The sequence below is a fragment of the Rhineura floridana genome, chromosome 1 (genome assembly GCF_030035675.1).
Source record: "Rhineura floridana isolate rRhiFlo1 chromosome 1, rRhiFlo1.hap2, whole genome shotgun sequence".
NCBI lineage: Eukaryota > Metazoa > Chordata > Lepidosauria > Squamata > Rhineuridae > Rhineura > Rhineura floridana.
Genome location: NC_084480.1, coordinates 164,856,017 through 164,873,103, shown reverse-complemented (window position 1 = coordinate 164,873,103; position 17,087 = coordinate 164,856,017). Strand labels below are relative to the sequence as shown.

Sequence of the window (17,087 nt, the reverse complement as noted above, 5' to 3'; positions counted from 1 at the left end):
ATTCTTCTCAGTGGCTAACAGGCCCCCTTTCATGTTGACTGGTTCATACATAGGTACCTGGCTGGGACTCTGCTCCCCCCCCCCAAAAAATAATGGGTCTATGACCCCAGACAACTACACCCCTGTCCCCAGGACACACATTTCTTTGGCAGACGTGGCTTTCTTAATTTCCATAGGAGCCCCCTGCCCCTTGGAAACTGGCAGATAAGGCGGACTCTCTGCAGCTGGATGGTCACTATCTTGCATGTCAGATTTTTTTTTCTGCCACTGCTCACTTTTCTTCTTTGCATCTTTTGCAGTCCTCTGTCTGTGCCAAAATTGTCCAACTGCTGGGACAGAATGAAGTAGACCATTGCCGGAAACAGGTGGTGATTCTGAGCCAGGACAGTTTCTACCATGTACTTAGCACAGACCAAAAAGCGAAAGCTCTCAAGGGCCAGTTCAACTTTGACCACCCAGGTGATTTGTTGGGAAGGCTGGGAAGGGAACAGAGAGGTAGAAGCATTCGTGTATAGCCACAGATTCTGTCTCTAGCCTCTGCTAGGCTTCTCAAAGACAATCTTGGGCGATTGCCATGTCAAAATAACCTGCCCTGCTCAAGATAGAGAATTTGGGAGCTGCTGAAAGGTGGCCCCACCAGGACAATAAAGAGATGAAATAGCAGATTACATGCCTCAGAAAAGGAGAGACAGAACTGACCCATAGCTAACAAAAATGAAATTAAAACAACAAGATATAATATGGGGGGAAAACCTTTTAAAACCAAGGCAAAACCACAATGAGCAAAACAACAGGGGAAAAAGAAGAGTGTAGAAACCAGGCCTCCCTTGCAAGGGTTTTCCATGGTGCCGGTACAAAGCTGAAAGGGCTTGTTCATTCTCAAGCTCCAGATTTCTCACTCCAATGGAAAGTTCTTCTGTGTAAGGCTCATTGAGTTGGAAAGGAACTCTGCAAGAGCAAAGAAGTGCTGATGGTTTTATTCACCATTGCAAAAGGGCTGCTGCTCCCTGGCAAGTGTGACAAGCCTCCCATGCTTGGAACTAGAGAGGTGGAAAGGAGTTGCCTGGCAGCTGCCCAATAGTCTCTGCCCCCTCTCCAACTCCAGACTTGGGAAGAAAGCTAGGGGTTTGTTTGGCAACTACACGGCCAAAGCCATGCAGAGCCAAAATGGCATGCTCCCTTCCTTTCCTGCTCAGAGCAGAAAAGGGGTGGGGGGTCCTTGGCTGTTGCTGCAGGGCAGTGCAAAGCATGTCCACACACCAGCCATCAAAACTGGCTGACTCTAAGCCATGCTTTCCTTAGGAAAGAGGGGCACAGGGGTTTCCCTGACCACCATTGCCAGATGGGAGAGGGGTAGCATCTTGAGAGGCACAATCTTTGGTCAACCAGCAACTGTAGCTCCGTCCTTGATCCAGGAGACTTTGCATAGCTAGGGAGATTTTATGGAAAGTCGATCCTTTCCCTTGATGCTTTCTGTGCCTCTCTAGGGAGACCTGCCTCACAGTGGGAGACACAGTTATTTTAACATTTGTTTCTTCTTTTTGCTACAGATGCCTTTGACAATGTGCTGATTGCCAAAACTCTTAGGGAGATCTTAGAGGGGAAAACAGTTCAGATACCCGTTTATGACTTCGTCTCTCATTCACGGTAAGTCTGCTTCTCCCCAGTGAGCCCTTGGTGGAAAGCATTTCCATAGACACAAATGCTGTATCTTAGCCCATATGTTTAGAAATAAAACTATACTCCCCCAGGAGAAGGGAGGAGTAGAAGTAGGAGACTTTCAAATCTATAGTGTCTAACTGGCTAGTCTGAGCAAAATTGTAAAATGTTTTAGCTCTTGCCCCCCTTCTGTATATCAAAGGTAAACAGTAATCTAGGGTTTGCTTTTGCAGAAGAAAGCAGAGATGGACTCCAGATTGTGTAGAGTCTGCTGACTGCAGTGGGATGTTGGGAAGGAAGCTGCTTTCCTTATTCAGCTTCACTATTACAAGTCCAGTCAACTGTAGGCTACAGCTCGTTTTAGGGCAACTCCATGGCAATAATGATGACAAATAATTTCTTTTCCTCCACCATTGAATCTGCACTGTCATAGCAAACGGAGCTGTTTCAGATGGTGAGGGGCCTTTTATGGCTTGATCTCCAAGAAAAGTTGGAGGGATCCTTGGAGGCATACTGTGAACAATTTGAAATCCCCTTTGTGGATAAAATCTCTCATAACCTCTCCACCGATATTACTGTAGGGCAGAGCCACCTCTCTGTGTGTATAGCTACATTTCATGTTTCTAAGTCTGCTTTTCAGTTTGTGCAACCTAAGGAGGTTTTCAGCTATGACATATCAGTGGAGATTTTTTCCTACTAGCAGAACTCTTTTTGTAATGTATTCCCAGAAAAGAATCCTGATAGACTACAGCCAATCAGACTAAACCTCATGACAAATCCAAGGCTGTCCTGCTGCTTGTGAGGAAAGGGTGGTACTAAGCCTTACATGCAAGTATCCCTCCCTCCAGGAGAAATATAAAAAGAAAGGAGCTCTAGTTTTACCTTCCCAAAGGATATTAAATCCTACAGAACCTTTTGAGCTATCCTTGCAGCACGAAGGGCAGCTTTGTGTAATTGTAGAACTTAGGGAAGATTTCAGTGAGAAATTCCAGAGAAATGCCTTTTTAAGCCAATGATCCAAAATGTCAGTGTGTAAAGGAAGTTTATTGGTGGGAAAAGAAGGCAACAAATCACACACAGAAACATTCAGGGGTGTGGCTTGCTATCAATTGTGCATGACTGCATAATTCGTTTGCTCTCAAATAACCAATTCATTTAGAACCTCAGAACTTGCATAAAAAGCTGGTTATGAAAGGGGGAATTATCCCAGAAGGAAAAACTGAACTCGAAACACTATTTTTTATGGCACAAGAAACTCTGCGCTCTCCTGGAAACACCAGCTAGTAAAGTTGATTTTTATATTATATGGTTTACTGAAGAGTTCAGTTTTTTTGTTACCTCATGAATTTCTTTGACCTCTGGAAAGATAGAGTCAGGATGCTATTGCTAGTTCCACAGGAGGAGAGTGGAAACACCTGCAGCTCATTGACTGTGCCCAGCCCACAGAATAGCTATGAAGGTTGCTGCAATGCAGAACATTTGGGGTCTCCATGAGGGCATCACCCCCCTTAATATTGCACCATGGAATGTATTATCCAGTAGAGAGCGAGCGAGTGATCTATTATTGGGTAATAGCTGAATTGTGCATGTGCTGCCCAGAGTGAGAGTCTGGGCGGTCATGTTTTTGTAGGCTTCAGAGATGCCCAATACCCCTCCGTATGAGAAACTGAACTGGTCTTGAGTATGGCCCTACCTGGGTGGGAGACGGGGAGGGAGAGGTTGCGTTGGCTGCTATGTATTTTTGTAGGCTAGGCATTTGTTCCTTACAGTGGTTTGGCTGGAGATAAGTTATCTGTATGGTTTGTGGGAATGAATCAGTGGGATTTAGACATGGAGGACTATTAAGTACATATTTGGGAGGGATTATTGGGGTGTGTGTGGCTCCTAGTATAGTTGGTTTAATTCATTAACTAATGATGCTGTTTTGGGAGTTTGTATTTTGTATTTGATTCTTAACTCATAATTTTCATGTTTAAGAGAATATTTTTATTTTTCTGTTAATCATGCTGTTTGGAATGTGTCTTTTATATTTGGTCTGAATTTGCAATGTTTCCTTTTAATATTTTGTGATGTGTTGTTCAGTGTTTTAGTCTAGGTTGCAAACCGCTTTGAGATTTGTTTCCCAAATAATATAAAGTGGTATAGAAATGATTTAAATTAAATAAATAAATAAATAAATATGTAGAGGAATGCTCCCAAACTGTGAAAATCCATCAAAAACCCCATGGAGAGTCCAGATGAAGGGAACCTTGCAATGCAGTTCTCTAACTCAGTGGTTCCCAACTTGGGAGCCACGAAGTAATCTGAGGGGGCTGTGAACAGTAAAGAAATGAATTATTTATTAATTTTTTAAAAAACAGTCTGTACTCCCTGAACGCTGTCTGCTTGCCACTGCAAACGACACCTCCCCCTTGCTCCAAACAAGAAGGAGGACTTTTGCTGAAGCAGCAGAGCATCTTTCAGGGATGCCGAGGGCAGGCGTCTGCCTATAAAACACATGGCACACACTGTAGACTGAGGATGGAGCTACCAGGATTACTATTGCCAGCTCCTGTCTCCGCACACTACTGCTGCTGCTGATGCCATTGCTCAGAATGAGAGGAGACACTTTTCGGGAAGCAAAAAGGAGCAAGACTACAAGGAAAAGCCGCTTTCCCCCTTCCTTTCTTGCAGCCAGCATGCCTGCCTTTCTTGGCTCCTGCTTCGCTACCACCTCCTTTAAAAAATTACTCTTATTTGTGAGGCTGCCGAGATCTCGCCTTCAGCCTAGACGGAGCCAAGGAGCAGTGAGAAAGCCCAGGACTTGCTGGCCCCCGTCTCTGAGGCTGTGTGCCAGCATCCTCCCTTTCTTCCACCTACACTCTGCCCACCCAATCTCTCTCCCAGATGCTGTGGCAGTTCAGGGCTTCTCCCCTCCCACATGCCCAAATGCATGACTGCCTGCAGTTGCTTGCAGGAGGGGCAGGTGTGTTTGTGTGCTGATCTGTCTTCTGCTCCGCTTTCATTCTCCAAGTGCATGCTGACCAAGTCATCAGCTCTGATGATCATTCCAAGGCCTAAAAGCACTAACCACCCAACTTAATCCATTCGCCCTGTTGTCTGCAGTGCACAATCTAGCATTTCCATCACCACCACGTTGCTTCTGCTTGTTTTGTTTTTGTGTTTTTAAAAAAGATCAGCAGCTCAACACTGTCACCCACTGGTGTTGAGAGACAGGACTCTACATCTTCAAACTGGGTGGGTGGGTGGGGAGGGGGATACCAATTTGTGTGAACCCCTCCTAAAAAAAAGGCAACACCTCCCTGCAGATAGAAGATTAGCATATGAGGGAGTTTCTAATGGAATTCATGATTCTGGGTTTTTGTCTGCAAAGAGCTTTTAATGGAAAGGGCCATTTGGAGATGTGATTTTGCCACACACCATCTGGAGCATACTCCATTTCTACCACTCCAGAACTGAACATAAGAACAAAATCACAGTAGAAAATATAAGAAAGACACTGAAGAACGAGGCTCAGCGAATGTAGGATGAGTTAGGAAAAGGCAAAACTGAAAATCAAAAGTGCTAGGAAGTCATAAAGAGGGAAGATAGTCAGGCGCAGAGGTGAAAGCACTGACCCCCCCCTCCTCAGTCTACCCACCCATTTGTCTTCACCATCTAGCATCCCCACCACTATCATGTTGCTGCTTCTTGATTATTATTTTTAAAAAGCTCAGCAGGTCGGCTGAGGCTGGGGTCCACATACTGCAGCTGAAATGCATTTATATCCTACCTTTCCTCCCAACTTCCTCAAGGTAGTGTACATGGTTCCCCCACCCCTTTTCATTTTATCCTCATACCACCCCTGTGAGAAAAGTCAGGCTGAGAGACTGTGCCTGGTCCAAGGTCACCCAGCGGGCTTCGTGGCTGGGTGGGGATTTGAACCTGGATCTTAGTCCAACACTGGTGTTGGGAGACATCGTACAACTTTACACTGTGGGGCGTGGAGGGGGATACCAATTTCACTGGACCTTTGCATTAAGGAACGGAAGCAACACCTCCCTGTCTGCAGGGAGCTTTTTAGGGAAAGGTTTATTTGGAGAGGTGATTGTGCCATGCACCATTGTTTCAAGTAACAGAGACTAAAATTACAATTAGCATGGGGGGGGTCATGAATTTTTTTGAGCTTACAAAGGGGCTCCTGTAATCATAAAGGTTGGGAACCACTACTCTAACTTAAAACAAGAATTTTTCCAAGCCTATAATGAATCCTTATTACCAATAGAGCAGAAATTGGCTAAAGTCTTTCTAAAATTAATGGACACCAAAAGCGTAGCTGGCAAAGCCTCTGACACGGGATGGAAACAAGAGGTTGTTTTTTTTAAAGGTAACTCCGCCTGACTAGGAATTCCACTGCCAGGCAGGGGACCTGAAAAACAGCACACATTTAAATTTGAGGGTGAGAGGACTGAGAGAATCACAGGTAAAAGTAAATCTGTCAGACTTCTTAAATAAATGGATCAATGAAATGTGCCTAGACATGCAGCTGTTAGAGCAAGACATAAAGAGAGAAATCAAATGCATCAAGGTTTCAAAAGTCAGGCTGATACATGGATGTCTTGATAAGTTTCAAGGCAAGCTGGAGGTAAGGAGAGTGCTGAACAACTTACACAACCTGGAATGGGTTCCAAATTCAAATATATCAAGCCCCCTGCCCCCAAACTCTCCTAAGGTGCAAATCTTTCTGCTATTTCACCGAAAGTCTTTGTAAAGTAGGACTTGCTTCTTGTTGGCACTTTGCTTTTAAGCTGCTGTTTTTTATCACAATGTGATAAAGCAGTGCAGAGTGGAGATGCCTATTAAAAGAGAAATCCTTGATATTGTTATGCAGCAGAAGACTTGTGTAAAGAACTTGTCCCTCAAGGTCCTATAGCACCTTAGTTTTGAAGAATAAGCAACTGCAGCAGGGACCTCCAAAGTGAAGGTTGTGACCATACTTTTATCATGGAAGTTTCTCTCAGAGATCCCAACAGGAGATTAGTGCTTGAAAAAGGCATCTTAGAAACCCTGAGGTTTAAACTGAGTTTGTTCTACTGACCCAATGAAACAGCAAAGCAAGTTCTTCACAGCCACGCTAGTAAAGCTAAACTTTCAAAGGAGAGGTGGTTCTAAGGGGTAACTCCAATGAAGAAATTGATCCTAGTGGGAGGAGGAAAAGCAAGACAAATATGCTCTCAAGATGCCTTAGTAAAATGTCCCACGTGGCATGACTCTTATAGCCTAAAAGATAGCTGCATGCAATGGTCAGCCATACTATGATCAGGAAAGGGCTGACCACTGCCATTGTGTTGGAGGGCATAATATATGGGTTTCATGGAGGATTTTAGTCCCAGATAATCTTTTAATTTTTAATTTGTGTTAGCGGCTTTGGATTTCTGAAATAAAAGGTGGGATATATACTTACTCTAATAAAATAATCATCCTTCGGAGTCATCCCGAGTTTCTGTCTACTCCATTTCCTTCCCCCTGCCAAAATTTGTATATAGTGGTTTCCCTTGTTCAAACACTTTCCTATAGTTTCCAGTTCTGATTAAAAAATATTTGAATGTGAAATGTTAAAGTTGCACACCACTACTGAAATTTAGATTGCAAGCTCCTTGCAGGCAGGGACCTGTTATCTTTCTTTTATAAAACTCCATAAAGAGCCATGGATGGTGGTGTAGAAATAATTTTAAAACGGGAAACATTTAAAGTAAAATTTTAGTGACATTTCTGAAGCTAAAATTGAGTGCTTTGATTCTTTGGTCTCAGAATTCTGGTATTTTTGTAGTGCACAGTCCAAGATCTGCTGTCTCACATAATGTTCAAACCACAAAGAGTATTATGGCAGCTTAAAGACTAACAAATTTATTAGGGCATAAGCTTTCATGAACCAATCTCTCTCTCCCCCCCTCCCTCTCCCCCCCCTCTCCCTCTCTCTCCCTCTCTCCCCCCTCCCTCCCCCCCTCTCTCTCTCACATACATACATGTGCACATGTGAGTGTGTGTATATGTGTGTGTGTGTATGTATATATTGCCTGCCTGGTTGCCTGCCAATTTAGGATTATACTTCACAGTTCTGATAATCGTGCACACATCTGGTGCACTTCTCAGAAGCAGCAGTTAAGAACTATAAAAAGTTTGCAACAAAAGTCATATAGTCTTTTCATGAGGCCAGGAATTAGTGTGTCATTGATGCTATTTCAAATTGGATCTCCAGTAAGATAACAGAGAAGTGACTCAAGCCTATATCGTAGATGAGGTGGTTTCCTACAAGTCTTTCCTGTCAATTACTAAATTACCATTTTATGTTTATAGAACTGCTTTGATAACTTTTGAGGTCCCAGCTGTAGTTCATGGACGCACAGAGTGTCTGAAAATGGATTGGAAAAGAGGGAAAGCAAGATTACCTGTGTTGATACTTTCCTTTTCTTGGAGTTAAACTGGTCAAGCTCTACTGGTTTTCTTATTTCTTTGGCTGAATGGAATACGTAGGGAATTGCAGTCCTATCGCGGTAGGGCAAGTTTACTCCACATTGCTTTTAAACTGATTTTATTTATTTATTTGGATTTATAATGTTTAAGCCATATGGGCCCCAAAAGTGGATTATTCATATTTATATAAACAAAACAAACAACTTACTTATTTTTAAAAAAAGCATCAGCATAACAGCTCTAAGGATCAGCCCCTTTTCTTCAGTATTGTGTTCCTGACATGCTATCCACAGTAGAATATTTTTTGCACATGTTAACAGCAAAGAAGAGACTGTAACTGTGTACCCTGCGGATGTAGTGCTATTTGAGGGCATCCTGGCCTTCTACAACCAAGAGGTCCGGGACCTATTTCAGATGAAGCTCTTTGTAGACACAGATGCAGACACCCGGCTCTCCCGCAGAGGTAAGTGGTGGGACGTCTTCTCTTTGCTGTATATGCACAGGAGGTGGTTGAAATGTGTTTCAGTCACATATGCAGATACTTTTCATTTGGCATGAAAGTGTTGAGAGTATATCCTCAGAATTAGCACAATTGATTTGTAAAGAATTTTAGCAACTGATCAGCTGGCAGTAGTCCTGTGGTCACACATTGCTAGCAGGGACTGGGATCTACGGAGCTGCTGTGGCAACCCTGCTTGAACATTGCTTTCTTTGTCCATTGTGGCTATTTGAGATGGGGAAGAAAGCAGCCATTCCACACCTGGAAAGAAACTAAGGGTTTTATTTGACTAAATTCTTCTCGGAGTAGACTTGTTGAAGTTAGTGAACCTAAGTTAGTCATAGAATCATACAGTTGGAAGGGGCCTTGTAGGCCATCGAGTCCAACCCCCTGCTCACAGCAGGAAATCCACAGCTAGAGCATCTCCCACAGATAGCTGTCCAGCCTCTGCTTGAAGACATCCAGCGAAGGGGATCCCACCACCTCCCTAGGCAGTCGGTTCCATTGCCGAACTGCCCTTACTGTCAAGAAGTTCCTTCTAATGTCCAATCTGAATTTACGCTCCTGCAACTTAAATCCATTAGACCTAGTCCTACCCTCTGGGGCAGCAGAGAACAAATCTGTACCTTCCTCTATGTGACAGCCCTTCAGGTACTTAAAGAGTGTAATCATGTCACCCCTCAGCCTTCTCTTCACCAGACTGAACATCCCAAGTTCCTTCAACCTTTCCTCATAAGACTTGTTCTCCATACCGGCTATCATCCTCGTCGCCCTCTTCTGAACCCGCTCCAACTTGTCTATATCTTTCTTAAAATGAGGCGCCCAGAACTGAACGCAGTATTCCAGATGAGGCCTGACTAATGCAGAATATAGTGGGACTATTACTTCCCTCGACCTGGAAACTATAGCTCTGTTTATGCAGCCCAAAACCGCATTTGCCTTTTTTGCCGCAGCATCACACTGCTGGGTCATGTTCAACTTGCGATCCACTACAATTCCAAGGTCCTTCTCACATGCACTACTGCTAAGCCGGGTATTTTCCATCCTGTACCCGTGCATTTTGTTTTTGTGGCCTAAATGCAGAATCCTGCATTTGTCTTTATTGAATGTCATGTCTATCCTGAGTAGGACTAGCACTGAATACCATCCAATATCTGTGTTTAAGGTATTAATGGCCTAAAAGCATAGGACGCAGCAAGCAACCTTGCTTAAGCTAAGCTGGTTAGCTAAGTGCCTGGATGGGGTGTTTCTTGGGAACCAGGAGGGATATAAACCAATACATACAAGTCAGTTTGCTTCTTGTTTTCTTACACCTTTATCTCTGATTTTTACCTGCTACTCTGTAATGAAATAATATTTTACCTCTGAGCCCTCTATAGATTTTTTTGAGCAATCAGCAGCATGAACTAGCCCACTTATTAAATGAGTAGGGAATTCATAAGAATGTAAGAATTGTCTTCCTGGAGCAGACTAAAGATCCAGCCACTCCAGCATTATGTTTCCAGCAGTGATTAGCTAGATGCCCATAGGACATTCCTGTGGAAGGCATGATGGAGACAGGTGGTTTCTTTTTGTCCTGAGCATCTCTTACTCAGAGGGGTATTTTTTCTGAACATGTTCACAGTATGGCAGAGAGCAAACCAAAATGAGATACTTCATGGGTTTGGGTGGCCTTAAAGTGGTAACTTCAAATGTTTCAGCTAATATGGCATGTCTTGATGTACATTTCTATTGTTGCACAATGCTGCCACCATAAATTCACCACACACTAGCATGGCTGGAAAATTATTTGACTTGTAAGTGACATAGTATCGGAATAAAAATGTATACTTGGTATCAATCTTTCAGTGACTCCCCTGCCGTTACTCAAATGCTGCATTCAAAATAGATGATAATGATTAATCCCCCTAAGGTCCCAGAGTGGGTCACAACAATTTAAAATACAGTATTAAAAATAGTTTAAAACAAATTACTATTACAATAATAGGGTGGATCCTGCAAAAGACAAATATATCGTGTCAAAGACCAGGATAAAGAGGTGCTTATTCATCATATGACAGAAGCTGAAGTATTACTGCAGTCTGTAGATGACACAGGCAAGGGATTGGTGTCCCGTATGGGTACATTTCTTTCCCACAGAGATATGGGCTCCCCAGATGGTTTGAGGAGAATGTGGGGAATGGAATGGAATATACAGATTGAAGAAGCAACATGGACAACTATGTGGACTAAATTTCCATACCATTCAATGTCAGGTGCCACAAAGGAACTAATGTTAAAAGTGGTGCAAAAATGGTATCTTACCCCAAATTGTTGCATATTAATAAAACCATCTCCCCTCTGCTGGAGAAGATGCTCAGAGAAAGGTTCCTTCCCCCACATATGGTGGACATGTGTTAAGGTGGCTGAATTTTGCAACTCGGTGTTCACAGAAATAGAAAAAATCACAAAGCAAGTGATACATAAACCCCCAGAATTAGCCCTGTTAAAACTATTCTTGAATGGAAACCAGACCCTTAAGGATAAACAATTGATTAGATTCCTTTTAGTTGCAGCCCGGTTATTAATAGCACAATTTTGGGAGGATTGGAAAGGTATATCTATTTCGTTGTGGTATAGTAAAGTCTGGCAATTAGCCTTAATAGAGAAATTGTCGCAGATGTTAAAGATGGTAAAAGGACAGAAATGTAAAAACTCGTTTGTGGCAGAGTGGGGGAGCTTTACTACATATACTGATGTAGCAGACAATAAAAACAAGGTTCCCAAGGCGTTTCAAAATTTATGGAATCTATAAAGGTGACCAAATAACTGATTATTTGCTTGTATGTTTAAGTGCAGGAAATCTTACTTTATATATATGTTGTATACCCCTTACTCTCAATGGATGTATGACTCTTTTTTTGGAAATTAATAAAGTTGGGGGGGGGGAAACAAATTACAAATACAAGAATAGGGTGGATCCTACAAAAAATATACATCAAGTGTCAAAGGCCAGGGTAAAGAGGTGCTTATTCAGCATATGACGTAAGTTGTACCATGAAGGTGCCAGATGCATCTCTGTGGGGAAGACACGCCACAACTTAGGGACTGCCACAGAAAATACCCTCTCCTGGGCACCCCCCCCCAAGTTTCTGGGAACAGTGGAACTACCAAGAGGCCTCCTCTGCTGATCTTAACACCCAAGATGGTCTGTAGGGAAGGAGGCAGTCTTTCAGATTATACAAATAACTTTTTCTGTTTCAGAGGTTTGAGCTTTCAAACAAGTTATAGATATTTTGACCAGAGTTCAGAGAATAGAGTGAGGCAAAGGTGTGAAGGTGAGGTGTTGCGGCACAAGCCAGCATAGTAGCTGTGGGGGAAGGGAAAGGAGGTGTGCCCGGCTCTTGGATCCTGATGCTTGCTGCAGTCAGAATCACAAGCCATGATCAACCAAAACATGGTTTGCAAACCCACTTAAAACCATGCATTTCAGAGCCTAGTTTGCGACTAATTTCAAACAATGGTTTAAGTCACTGTTCCCCAACTGCTGCCATCTAGAATAGTTTGGACTACACTCCCATCGGTCTTAACCAGCACAGCTGATGGGAGTTGTAGCCCAAAGCATCTGGGGTCTATCACATTGGGGAAGGCTGGCATAGGTATTTGGATATAATGCTTATCAGGGCTTATACACGTAGTTATTTGATAGCAATGGTGGTGCCACCAGGTGCATTAAACCATGGCAGGGCCTTTTCAGTGGCAGTTCCCTATTTGTGGAATGCCCTTCTGAGTGAGGTGTGTCTGCCTCCATTGAAAATATTCCTATTTACCCAGGCATTTGATGGCTGAAAGTTCACTGTGACTGGCAACCCTGGGATCGCTGGTTTTTAACTGTTTTTAGTATCGTTTAAAATTGCTTTGGGAATGATTTTTAAAGAGATGTTTTAGCATTGATTTGTTTGCTGCTCTGGCCTCCAGGAGGAAGGGCAGGATATAAACTGAATAAATAAATAAGCCAGTCTTATTCCAGGGCATGGTACTGAAGGTGCAGGTTACCTCGATGAAGCTAAGCAAGTTGGAGTCTGGTCAATGCTTGGGTGGGGTATACTACCTGGGAATTTATTATTTGATTTATATCCCACCCTTCCTCCCAGCAGGAGGCCAAGGTGGCAAACAAAAGCACTAAAAACACTTTAAAACATCATAAAAACAGACTTTAATATACATTAAAACAAAACAACTTTAAAAACATTTTTAAAAGCTTTGAAGACATCTTTCAAAAAAGGTTAAAACATATTGTTTTAAAAAAGGTTTAAAAACATTAAAAAGCACTTCCAACACAGATGCAGACTGTACCCCTTGTATGTTGTCTTGAGTCCATCATAGAAAAAAGTGGGGTATAAATGTAATAAATAAAACTGCTAATTGAACAAACATCTCCTTTTGCAGAATTGTAGAGATTAGTAATTGATTTTATTTCAGATGTAAAGCCTTCTTAACTGCACAGATTGTAACATGGTGATCACATAAAAATGGCACCTTTTTGGAGGTGGTAACTTTTCCATATCATACTTGACAATGTGTGTGCTGGTGTTTCTGTCATTTTTGAGGTTGAAGCATCTGTTTTATGGACATTCAAATACTTGTGCAGTAAAATGAAAACAGGTTAATTTACATTATATTAATATAATGTCTGTTAGCTTTGTTGAGGGAAGGGCCATAGCTCAGTGGGAGACCATCTGCTTTGCATGCAGAAGGTCCCAGGTTCAGTTGTTGGCATCTCCAGGGAGGGCTGGAAGAGATTCCTGTCTGAAACCCTGCAGAACTGCTGCCAGTCAGTGTAGACAGTACTGAGCAAGATAGGCCAGTGGTCTGACTCAGTATAAGGCAGCTTCCTATGTTCCCTCATCCTCTGCTATGGCCAATAAAGCCAGTCTGAAGATAGGAGCAGGCTTGGTTTTCAAAGTTGGGTTTGTTGGAGATGTAGCACATTTAGCTTCCACTCCAGTGGTGGTCCTCAGGACACCCTTTTACTTTCTCCCATATAAGCCTGTGGTTGCTTACCATTCTACTAGACTGCACCAGAGGGAGAAAAGGGGCTACTCCATCCACTCAGTTGATCAGAAAGTGTTTGCTCTTTTTCTCCTTGAACTGTTTCCTTTCCAGCTGCTTGTTATAAGAACTTTGTAACTAAGAACTAGTGCCTGAGTGTCTTTTTCTTCATCTCTCCCAATCCATTTTCCTTTTGTGTTGTGTCTTTTAGATTGTAAGCCTGAGGCAGGGATTGTCTTATTACTGATCTTTGTAAACAGCTTTGGGAACCTTTTTGGCTGAAGTGCAGGGTAAAAAAGTTATTAAAAATAAAGTTCACAACTATGGGGAAAAGTCAAGCATTGCACTTAAGGATAATCTGGTAAGTCAAAACCTGCTCTCCAGATCCAAAAGTGGGTGGCCCACCCCCATTTACTTTTTAATTTATTTCTCCTTGTGTATATTTTGTATCTGGTTCAAGTTCTTAAAAAAGGTTAAAACAATTTCAGAAATACTTTTTTCACTCCCGCATATATACATATGTATCAAGACAAGGAAGGTTTGTAAAACAATACATAACAATCTATAATATCAAAAAGATTATACAGATGGTTAATCATATAAGAAATAACATTAAGTGTAACACTAAGAAACACATCTGTGCATTCAGAAGTAGACAAATAATTTTACAAAAGTTAATAAATGGAAGCCAGTTTGCCTATCCCATAAACTTATCCCTTGACTGTTACATAAGTTGTCAGTTTGGCCATAACTGAGAATCTCACTTTTTAAAGTCATTATTTTACAGATTGTATCTGTCTCCAGTGTTTCACATATTGAAGTCATAGCTGCCATGGCTGTATATGAGGTCAATTTTCCATGATTTCATTGGATTGATCCATTAGTATAAATCAGAAGGAAGAGTAATGGATCTAGTGCTGCCAGTTCCTATTTTTAGAGAAGTGCAATGTGTATCTTGTGCAGAATGCACAGAGGTGCGCTAAACACCCTCAGGGGATTTTGTAGTACACATAGCCTACCTTTAATAACACAACCCATCCATCCTAATGATGGGCATTTTGATAGTATAAATAAAATAAACATAGTGCTCACATTTTGCATTCCTTTATTGTTTCTACTCCCAACACAACACACTTCCAGAACTTGTAAGGGACTATAGAAGGCTTATCAAAGAAAGTAGATGGCTTTAAAGCCATCCAGTTAGGATGGCTTTAAAATAGGTAAAGTTATTTATGATTACTAGCCATGATGGCTATGTTATAGCTCCACTGTTGAAAGCAGTTTGCCTCTGAATACCAGTTGCTAGGAATTGCAAATGGGGTGATCGCTGTTGCACTCGGGTCCCGCTTGTGAGCTCCCTGTGGGCATCTGTTGGGCCTTTAGTCTTACATTCTTAGGTGGGGTAGATGAGACAGTAAAGGGCCATAGAAAGATCAGGTGATATCTACTGAGTGCAGAAGTCCCAGAAGCTACTTTCCAATCTGGCTTTGAGTAGCAAAGTTTGTACTTTTCCCAACCAGCACAAATTCCTGTTCCTACTGACTTTCGGGAGAAAATACTTTGGTATTCCAGGTTTTTGTTTTTTAGCATTGTCTCTGTGATTAGAGCCTTGCTGTTTTGAGGAAAACAAAAAACAAACTGCTCAGAACTCCATATTCTGCTTAGCTGGGCAACCTGGCTGGGTGGTAACCCTGCTATTGTTACTCGCTTATGGTTTTTTTCTCCCTGCAGTTCTCCGAGACATCAGTGAGCGAGGCAGGGAACTAGAACAGATCTTATCTCAGTACATTACATTTGTCAAGCCCGCCTTTGAAGAATTCTGCTTGCCTGTGAGTAAAGAAAATGGTAGACTCGGGTTTTTCCTATTCCGTCAGCCCTGCACTTGTCACATTGTGAGTGTCTGTGAGGCTCAGAAGGGGAAAAGATTTGGTGGGTTATTCCTGTTCCCAGCTAGAGCTTTGCAGTGGTTCCTGTTCCTGAGAGAAATGAACTCTGAATACTTGGTGGAAGCAGTGTTAAGATCATTTGAGCAGCAGGTGAGGTATGCTGTGCTACTTCGCTGGCATGAAGTCTACCCTAAATTATACAATTTTAGCAGTTCTTGAGCTAAATGTACTTGACTATCTGAGGGCTAAAAAAAATCCAAATTTTGTGCTGGACATCTCACAATGTTCAAAATAAATGGTGCCATTTGGTTTGCATTGCAGAATGTTTCAGCTGGGCCTCAACAACAGAAAATCTTATTGCACACGTCTTTCAGACCTTTTGCTGTTGTTACATTTCCTCATCCTTTTATTTGTAACTGTTGGGGCTGGTGACTTGCAATGAATACATCCACTGTTGGGATTCCAGGATCTTTTTCTGCAGATCTTCCTCACATGGTCCTGCAAAAGCTGCCATATACTTCAATGAGATTTGTCACACTTTAAAGAGAACAAATGTTTCCTGACTAGAGATGTCGGAGAATTCCAATGAAACATGAAACTGGAGAGGAAATTGGCAGTGCTTGCTTATTCATCCCACATCCAGGATGCTGTTGTTGCTTTCAGTCTACAAGTGATACATAATTGATTACATTTTTTCCCATCTGCATTGTGTTTCTTTTGCATTGAAATGATGGGATAGAATAACGTGTTGACGACATAATTTATGTAATTAATTGCATAAGTTATGTAACTTCAGCACTGTGAACAGCGAGATAAATAGCATAGTTTTCAGTGGAAGGTGAACTGCAACAGAATGGAAACCGTCTGCATGAGCAAATACAGGGCAGAATGGAAAACAATGTCTTATTTCCCTAATCGTGGAATAAACATTCATAGACTAGCTATTACTTCATCTGATGTCTGATGTGTATAAATGTGTATATATATGCACACATGTGCAGGATAGGTGTAGAGAAAATTAATGTATTTAATTTATGATGTCTATAAAGCTGTCAACGGCTGCTACCCACAATGGCTTTGTTCTTCCTCCGCTGTTGGAGGCAGCATGGCTCTGAATAGCAGTTGCTGCAAAACACAGGTGGGGAGAGTACTGTTCAGAGAGTGCTGTTCAGCATCTGGTTGGCCATTGTGAGAACAGAGTGTTCGACTAGCCGGGCCTTTGGCCTGAACCAGCAGTATCACAAAGTCTTCACTTATTTTTGTTATAATATGAAAGCTGTCACTAATTCTGCCAGAATATAAGAGCGAGAAAAGGGATTTCTGAAATTCATTACGCCATCAGATGTATGAGCTGAGGAGGCAACCAGCTCTCTCAAGAATAACAGTTCAGGCTGTAATCTGCAGCTCCCTCTAATATGTTTTCGTCTTTCTGACAGACCAAGAAGTATGCTGATGTGATTATCCCGAGGGGGGTGGACAATCTTGGTGAGTAGTTGATCCTCCAAGTACAAGACTTGCATTTGACTTGTGCAGCTGTTCTTGGAGCATATGAATCTGGG

The 17,087-nt window shown here is 42.2% G+C and overlaps 1 protein-coding gene across 1 annotated transcript in view; it reads left to right on the top strand.

Moving 5' to 3' along the window:
• The window catches only part of UCK2 (uridine-cytidine kinase 2), a 41,439-nt gene that overhangs the window by 23,328 nt on the left and 1,024 nt on the right, over positions 1 to 17,087 (top strand). The window contains exons 2-6 of the mRNA XM_061584291.1: positions 300 to 459; positions 1,551 to 1,647; positions 8,433 to 8,575; positions 15,374 to 15,471; positions 16,965 to 17,013. Coding sequence (XP_061440275.1) covers positions 300 to 459; positions 1,551 to 1,647; positions 8,433 to 8,575; positions 15,374 to 15,471; positions 16,965 to 17,013 — 547 coding nt within the window. The remainder of the gene's footprint in view (positions 1 to 299; positions 460 to 1,550; positions 1,648 to 8,432; positions 8,576 to 15,373; positions 15,472 to 16,964; positions 17,014 to 17,087) is intronic.